Genomic DNA, 9041 nt, shown 5'->3' on the forward strand with positions numbered 1-9041 from the left:
GAAGATCAACCATTCTAAAAGCTCTCAAAATCCGACAGAAATTCAAGAGAAATTAATGAGTGAATTTCCTTGCTCCTCATCCTACAGCAATGTTATCAAATACATTGAAAGTGGATTTAAAATCTGTCGGTCCCATAAAAGACCTTTAACCGTGGGACGTCGTCAAAATAACTAACTTGATCGATCATTGATCACCATATATATCTTTGTTCAACTCGACAAGGGTTGGTCCATATATGTTATGGGCTATACTGATCCATGGCTTCATGCACTCGCGAACTTTGCATGGTAAGCTGTCAGCCACGCTTGAGTAAAAGTTGAATCAGTACTACTAATGTTGAAAAATCAAAACCCTAGAGAGTTGTCAACTTAATTATTATCAGTACTAATGTTGGTGTACATATCCGTATTAAATGATTCGAAAAGTAACTGTCAAGGCATTGACATGAGGACAAAATCAATGAATGTGCATTAACAAGGGTTGTCCATTGATGGACATATACATATCAGGATTTGGACGAGTTTCTTAAGATCAAGGTTACTTGCTGTCTTCATTATCACTACGTAATCTGGTTTGAAAGCCATGGTAATTCATAATTGGCTTACATCTTGGCCCTCCACGTGAATACAAGTTCTAGTGTCAGTACTCAGTAGTGTGTGTACTATGTACCTCTCCTCCTTCCGAGTTTGATGGCTCAATGAAGAGCAGGACAGCTAGCGTATGCTCTCAGTCTTTCATGGATGTCCTTGTTGAGAATTTAGTTAGCCCTGTCCAGATAGCTTTGGTCAGCAAAATGGTTCAAAAATGGAGCCTGATAGGGATTCCATATATGAACAGATTTATATGGCAGTCATCTAAAGAGTTTAAGCCCTAAAAAAAATTCACCACATAATTTAAATTTCCTTTGTGATTTGATTTCCGGATTGGTTTAACCAGTCCTCTAATTTACTTTGTTTCGCTTCTTTTTCCACACAAATATAGGAATTCCTTATCCTCTCTTGAAAGCACACTATACTATCTATATAAAGCAAGAAAGTGTCATATGTAAATGTTTTCATGCCCCTAAAGTTGTTTTAGTCTCGTATAATTTAGTTTGAAAAACTAATTTAATTTAGATGAAAGTATTTTAAAATGACACTGAACTTTGGGTTTTCTGTGAAAAATCATTGCATTCTTTAAGTGTTGTCCAAACACTTGAAAAGTCACTTTCTCAACTGACATTATTATTTTTCTAACCCCCACAAGCCTCAAGTACCTGGTGTCCTAGAAAAAAGGGAGGAAAAGAACATAAATAAAAGACAAAAAAAAGAAGAAGTAAGAAGTCATAATTGTATTTTTGCATTCATGCAACACATGATAATAAATATATATTGAGTGATACTAAGAATATTATAAATTTTGATACATAAATCTTATAAACGGATATATCACTGATTACAAAAAAATAAGTAAATAATGAGGGAGAAAATTGTGAGGTTCAAACTACAGATATATGGAACTACAAATAATACCATTACCACTAAATTATCATTTGAAAGGAGAAAAGTGATTTAAACATTTATTTTTTATATTGTTGAGATCTATTGAATATATTTATTGTCACTTCAATATATAAATATTTTATTATAAAATTTATAGTATCTTTAATATTTTACATATGTGTTAACATTTTATAATAAAATTTATAGTATCTTTTATATTTTTCATGTGTTAAGCACGCACAAGGATCCATATATGGTGCAAGCTCATAGCAAAAAAGAGCTATTTATTACATGAAGAACCTATAGATTTCTTTCTCCATTTGTACATAAATATCCTATTCATATATTCCACCACCACTTCCAAGACTGCAAATTCAAAAAATATACACACATTTACAGGAATTAAGTTTTACAGAGTCTGTGTACGAAATAGCTAACTTGCATATTCATGAAAATCATCAATCAACCTAGCTATTTCAAAAAGTATCATTACAATATACAATCCCCAACATCAATTATGAATTCAACCACTAAGCTTTGTATTATTTTCTGCTAGTATACCCCCACAATAACTTTCTTCTTTCTCTAGAATAAGAATGCTTCTCCTTTTTCACTAGGATCAATGCATTAGTAGAGAGAGTAGAAAGTGAAACTGAAAAATTACTAATTTCTCCATTTCCTTTTCTTGGCCTGTTAAGTCATTTAACTAGTTATAGTTACCTGCAGTATCAAGATAACACTTGGAAATGATTTGGAGAGCTAAAATAAGAGAATTTGAAAGTGGGCAATTATATCCAAATTTATCAGGCCACAAAATCTGGTAACAATTGGGCAGCAAACCTCTTTCTGTTTTGAATGTCAATGTTGTCATAGCCGGTGTTAGAATGAGAAGGCTGTGGGGTACTGATGCCACAAAAGTCAGTTTCACCAGTCCCCATTTCCAGTCTCCTTCCCATATGAATATTCTGGTGCGTGAGGTAGCTTTGCTGAGTTCCTGATAGAGATAGGTTCTCACAGTGAGGAAGGCCAAGAGTGAGCGAAACAGCATTTCCAGGAAATCTTTGTGCCAATTGCTCAGGATTAAACCTTCCAATGTCTCCTATTGGATATGCACCAAACCCACCACCATGAGTGCCACTAATTAAAGAGTAATCATCCTTGGCTTGCCTTTGATCACTTCCAAAACTTGTACTAATTTCTCTACTTGTTTCTTCGGGTTTCATTTCCATGTCCATTGAGAGGAGATTATTTGGAGAATATTTCTGAAATTCAGAAGTACTCCTTGGCTTCTTTGGACTTCTTTGCATGTCAGATAGTCCTACTAGGTGGAAGCCTGATGAATTATGACCTTGAATGGATCCTCCCATGGAGGATTTTGACATTGAAGAAGAATTTGAGATTTCATTAGGATCAGAAGCCATTTGGTTGGTGAAGTTTTCTGCTTTTGATTGGAGGGCTTTCATTTGATCAAGTCTAGTGGCAGCAGTACTGTCTGCGGGAGCAATTGTTGTTGACCCCTCCTTGTTGGATTCTCTTTTGTTTATATTGTCCTCAGAATCATTTCTCTCATGTTCCTTGATTTCTTCTAAGTACATTTCTTCTACCATAGGCTTCCAGAGCCTAACTCGGGCATTTATGAACCAGTTAGACACCTGCAATATTAGACAACTAATATAATTTAGTCCCTTGCTTTAATTAGTTTGGTTTTCCTTAACTTGGAGTTTGAGGAGGTGAGGGAAAAAAAAAACACAGAAGAAACAACACATGAATAATTCAAAATATTTCTTTATAATCCATTATATCTATATTACCTGGCTGCGAGTTAGCCCAGTTTGCTTTGCAAGCACAACTTTATCTGAATCCTTGGGATACCTGCAAACGCATGTGGAAATTAAATATTGCAATAAAGCCAAACATCATAATATAAACTTTTTGTTAATGAAAATGTTAAACGTATATCGATTTGAAGTTTACAAATTAATGTGACAATAAATGTGATCTAAAATTATGAACATACGGGTGTAGAAAGTGGTCGAAAAGCCAAGCACGTAGAACAGAAACTGCTCGTTCAGGCAATCCTCTTTGGGGTCTCCAAGCATTATGTTGCAACATTCCTAACTGTTGTAAAGCCCGCTGTTGACGTAGCTGCTGATCCACATACTTCAATCTAGAGCCACCCTCAGTCTTAACTCCTAAGCAATCCTGATCCTCACCCAAGCTCTTGCTTGTGGCTTTTATTTGTGAGGAAATTGTATCTTTGAGACATCGGAATTGCTTTGAGATCGTTTGCAAAGCAAGGGCTGTGTATGATCTTGCTGAACCTAAACCTGCTGCCTGCTCAAATGATGAAACCACAATATGCATTTGGTGGTGGTACTGTCTGTATCTCTGCTCCACCTTCGAAAGTTCAAAACAAAGAAAGCATTAAAAATTATGAGACTCCAAATTTCAAAGTTTGTCTTACTCTTTGATCAGTTTGGATACTATATGTGTGCTACTATCAGTCCCCTTATCTTTTTCCCTTGCCAAATTTATTTTATTCGAATTAATAAATACAAAGTCAGCAGGATAATCCTGAACGAGCTTGAATGGGCCCAAAACCCACCAATGATTCACATTCTCTTTTATATTTTAATCAAGGAATAATAAAAATATAAAATATAGCAAAAGATAAGGCATGGATTTGCCTAGTTCTTACAAATAGTGTTGCAGAGTGAAATTACAAATTTATATTTTCCTGAATCTTAAATGACAGGTTTACATAGATTACATGTTTTCACAGATTACCAGAGTTCCAGTCCAGACTCAATTAAAAATAAAACCAAAATTCAACTACAAAGTGTTTCCAATTTTAAATATCAAACACAGTTGGATTGACAAAATCTGGATACACATACCTCTATTAAAAAAATAGAAAGAAAGAAAAAAAAAAAGTATACCTCATCAAGCATGGTAACAAGCTTTGTCTTCTTCATCTGAAGCTCCTGTCTTTGCGCGGTGGTGAGCTCAGCTCCTTGCTTAGCTCCGCTACTCTCACCCGGATCATCTCCAATCACGGCCGTTGATTCTTTATTCATCTTCATCTTATCTTTGTTCCCCTCCATGGAGTCCACTTTGATTTCGTTTCCAACATTCACAACATCATCAAGAAGCTCCTGTGCAGCCTTCAAGTACTTAGACCCCAAAATAACACTCTGCACACCCGAAATCCCATTCGACATGGCCGACACTGAGGACGGAGAATTCCCGGACACCCTCAAATCTTCACCACTCGTCGGAACGTCATGCTCGCCGCCGCCGCCGCCAGCTGAAAGTACTGACCTATTATTATAAAAAGCAGTCTGCTGAGACGACAGGCTGAGCGACAAACCCTGCTGCTGCTGCTGATTCAGACTCGGCCCCAGGCCTCGAAAACCCATCTCCGGGCCACTACCGGAGCTGCTGGCCACCGTCACTGAAGCCGCTTGATCCATCAATGGACCCCACAAGTTGTAGTGAACACGAGGGGCCGAGATGGCATGAAGGGCCGGAATTTCTTGCTGCCCAAGCAAGGATTGACGGCTGGGATCGTTGGAATTGTTTGGGGCTAGCGGGATTCCAACCAAGTGTTGGTTCTGGGGCGGCGCGTGAGATAGGGTGGACGGGTTGAGCGCGTTGGTAATGGATGCAGCAGGGTTGAGGAAGAGAATGTTGGGTGCAGAGTGTTGATTTTGGGTGTCCGAGTAGGGTACGTAGTTGGGGTTGGGGTTTGGGTTCATGAGGTAAAGTGTGTGTAGCCCATCAGAGCCAGGGTTGGCTTGGATTTCTGAGTGAAAGTACGTCGCCATGGATTTGATTTCTGACAAAAATAAAGCTGCGCAGATAGATTATTTTCACAGTAACTGTACGGACACGCCAATAAAGCTGCGCAGAGAATCTTCCTTTCTCTTCTTACACATGTGAGTTGTACGGACGGTATGACTGACGGCAGAACGTACGGATCCTGGTGAAAAAGCAAGAGAGAAAAAGCTGATGATCAATCCCTGAATTACTCTGTAGATCGCAAACATTTTTTATACAAAAAACCCATCAAGGAAAAAAGTGTTTTTGAAACAATGATTTTTGGAAAAAAAAAAATGCAAATCTTTCAAAGACTGCAAAGAAGATCCGAAAGAAAGAAGAAGAAGAAGAAGAAGAATGATGTAGATGTAATATATGTAACTAGATAGATATATGTTGTTTTGATATATAGGGAATAGGGAATAGAAAGAGAAAGAAACGTTAGTTTAAGGAATTAGATGATGATGATTTAGACTGACACAAAACCCATCAAAGATCATAACGAAAAGAAAGAAATAAAATATTGTAGAAAAAGAAAAGAAAACCCATCAAGATGCTTGAAGACTAGTAGTACAAGGCGCAGAGTACCAACCAATTATGGCTAAAATACACACGAGGGAGAGGATACATCTGAGCACATGTCAGTCTATCTCTCTGACTGTCTATCATGGGTTTGGGAGCAATATTCTCTTTAGGCTTTGAGAGTTTGCTACTTTGCTAGCTCGTCATAGTACTAAAACAAACTCTGCAATTCTCTTACAAATGAAAATGATATAACAAATAAAAGACAGAGAGTTTTTAAGTGTCTCACAGAAAATTCTATGAATCTTAAAAAAAAGGAAAAAAAGAAAAAGAAAATAAGACAGCTGAAGATATTAATTGCTTTTTTTTTTTTTCCATGTTTACCCTTCTATTTCTTTTATGTCTCACTGTTTTGTGATAGGTGCCTGATCAGATGGATTAGAAAAAAAAAAGAAATAGAAAACTTGAGGGATCCCTTTCAAATCATTTGATGCAAGCACGTTTGATGTAAAACTATAAAATTTAAAAAAGAAAAAAGAAAAAAAAGAAGAAGCAAGAGAGAGAGAGAGAGAGAGAGAGATGTAAAAACTTTAAATAAAAAAATAAAAAACAGTAAGGGGAAAGTGGGTCAACAGGACATTACAAACAGAGAAACGAGGAAACGTCGACTTCCACCAAGGCATAATAATAGAGTAAGAACGAGTGATCAGGTCTTGGTGAAGTCTCTTGGCCTTTGTTACCTTATAATATCTGTTTGTCTTTCATTCACTTTTTCTTTCCAATTTATTTTCTTTCTTTTCTATTTTCTTTTTATTTTTTGTGGTTGGCTGCAAGAGTTGGAAGATAGAAGTGATACACCTCAACCAACCATCAACACACAAGTTTGTTAGATGAATATGATAGCACTCTTTTGGAAATTAAATACTTGTACTTTCTCTCTCTTTCCTCGAACCATACTTTTTCTCATAAGAAAGATCAGATTATATCATTAAACTACACCTTTATAAAAAAAAAAAATTGTAAAATGCTTAAGTCAATACAAATTTTACTACAAAATGTTTACAAATTAGTGTGACATTGAATGTAAATGATGGAATTCAGTAGTATAATAAATTAATGTTAGAATTTATGTATAAGCCCGGTTTGGATAGCATGTTCACATTCACGTTTGTAAGGTTTGCGCATTTTCATTTTTTTTAAAACCAGTGCATCAACTGTTCATGGGACATGAACAGTGCACCAAGGCATATGAATAGTAAAAAAAAGTGAACAGTAATTTTTCACACATTTAAAAATTATTTTGTTACAATGTTTTTAGTTTTCATCAAAATAAGTTGTATCTAAACAAACTCATTGTGTAGAATTTATGTTAACAAACACCATAAAGTGTTTTTTAAGAATGAGTTATTGTGAGGTTTAACTAATAAAAAATTAGCATTAATTAATGAGAGGTGCTAAAAATATGGTTGGAATAATAAATGAAACTCAAAAAGTTAGATCCACTAATTCCACACCCTATAAAACTAGTAAAAAATTTGACTAAAAAAAAAACTAATATAAATTATTTCATTAACAGGCATCTCACAGTGCCCATTAACACTATCCGATTAGTGCCCGTTAACACTATCCGATTAGAAGAGTCGTTCAATTTTCTTTTTGTTAATTATACCGTAAAACAATGGAAGTGGTGCACGTAGACATATGAAGGGTGTTATACTTTTGAACTACAAGTTCCCGCTACCCAAAAAAAAAAAGGGAAAGAAAAGAAAGAGCTAAATCAACTTTTGAACGGTCACTCACTTATGGATTTCCCCTTTGTGCAGAGAAAGGTGAAGTCGAGGTGTTGACTAAACTATCATTAACTTATGGACTTGTCCTATGGTGCCTAGACGGCTCGACTCCCTGTCCCTCTAATATGAGGTCACCTCTATTTTGAAATGTCAGATGTATGAAAATGAAGTTTGCTTTTATAAGTACACATCTGTGACAGTATTTTGGAAATAAACATTGTCTTCTACACATTTATATGTTTGATCACAAAATTTTATGTAATGGATTTTTTGTTAGGTGATTGGATATGTGTCCTAAATTCATATAAGATTTATATAGGGCTAAGAGCTTATGAGAAAGAAAATTCATCATTATGCATTGGGAGATTCTGGGGTGACTTGATCAGTAAATATTTATATCCATGAGTAAGAAAAACTAAAAAATAATAATAATAATAAATATATTTTTACATGAGCAATTTCTAATATATTTCTATATAATTTATTAAATTATAAACTCAATAAAAGGTCCAAATTAGATTCTAATTTCATTGTAAATTTTGTAGGTTTCATTGAAATTAGATTTTACATATCTTGTTGTAGGGACTGCATTTGAGCACTTCTACTGTTGAGAGAGTGGACTCAAGCCCGGTTGGCCCATTACAATGAATTTGTAGAGAGCGGGTTCAAGAACTCGGCCCTAGCAAATGGACAACGCTCAATGTAAAATTCCCTTCCGTTGAAGGCTGGCGCACCAGGGTTACCCTCTAAGGTCATTCCTCAGCACCGATCCGAGGAGCTTGACCGTGATCTCCCCCATTTATCTGTTTCTTCCCCTTATATAGCCCCTTTCCTCACAATCTCTTTATTTCATCTGTTGATTATTTACGCCCCTCTTTTTTGATCGTCCGTCCCATCAGCCGCTTTACCAGTACTCATGTGAGTTGCAGCAACCAAGGCTGCCCTGTCCAGAAGTCACATCCCCATTAGTGCGGCCAGAGGGTTAGGTGAGCGCATTTATTGTGGAGGTGACAACCTATCCTGGGCTTGCTCCCCCACTTAACGTTGGTCTCAATCCTCCGAGGACAGGGTCATCCTCAGCGGGGTCCCGAGCAACTCAGTCCTTCATGCTTCGTCCTCGGGCACTCCTTCCTCGGCATGGGCCCTAGGCTGTATGTAAAGTGGGCCGGAATTACCAAGTTCTCAGGCCCCACACTTATTTTCTGCCAAGTATTGCTCTAATTTATAAATTTACTTATAAGTTATATCCTATTTAAAACAGTTTCAAACCTATTTAAAATTAATTTCAAAATATTTAACATTAATACAATTCTATTTATATTAAAAAAAAAACATATTATTAATTCAACTACAAATTTCAGTTTTCAATACTTGTTTGAAAAATGTAAATGTTAAATAAATTTATTGCATTGTAGATTGTAGAAACAA

General features: G+C 36.0%; 1 protein-coding gene across 2 annotated transcripts; it reads right to left on the reverse strand.

Annotated features, from left to right (window-relative positions):
* Nucleotides 1–337: 337 nt before the first annotated feature.
* On the reverse strand, nt 338–6101 carry LOC111987997 (BEL1-like homeodomain protein 1). 2 transcript variants are annotated; one of them, XM_024019756.2, is made up of 6 exons: nt 5894–6101; nt 4422–5464; nt 3500–3879; nt 3294–3354; nt 2323–3134; nt 338–768 (listed from the first exon to the last, which is right to left on the reverse strand). In XM_024019756.2, the coding sequence occupies exons 2-6, from the start codon at nt 5307–5309 to the stop codon at nt 759–761; spliced, it is 2151 nt and encodes a 716-aa protein (XP_023875524.1). In that variant the 5' UTR covers nt 5310–5464; nt 5894–6101; the 3' UTR covers nt 338–758. The 2 variants fall into 2 exon arrangements, with proteins under 2 accessions (XP_023875524.1, XP_023875523.1); XM_024019755.2 differs by lacking the exon at nt 338–768 and having other exon boundaries at nt 1856–3134; nt 5894–6100.
* Between the last annotated feature and the right edge of the window lie 2940 nt (nt 6102–9041).

Source organism: Quercus suber, unplaced genomic scaffold, assembly GCF_002906115.3.
Source record: "Quercus suber isolate HL8 unplaced genomic scaffold, Cork oak 2.0 scaffold_910, whole genome shotgun sequence".
Classification (NCBI taxonomy): domain Eukaryota; kingdom Viridiplantae; phylum Streptophyta; class Magnoliopsida; order Fagales; family Fagaceae; genus Quercus; species Quercus suber.

Coding starts and splice junctions, on each gene's coding strand:
- LOC111987997 (XM_024019755.2), bottom strand. CDS start 5,309: ATGGCGACGTACTTTCACTCAGAAATCCAAGCCAACCCTGGCTCTGAT. Junction 3,880..4,421: donor TTGTTACCATGCTTGATGAG/GTATACTTTTTT, acceptor GAACTTTCGAAG/GTGGAGCAGAGATACAGACA. Junction 3,135..3,293: donor CTGGGCTAACTCGCAGCCAG/GTAATATAGATA, acceptor CTAATATTGCAG/GTGTCTAACTGGTTCATAAA.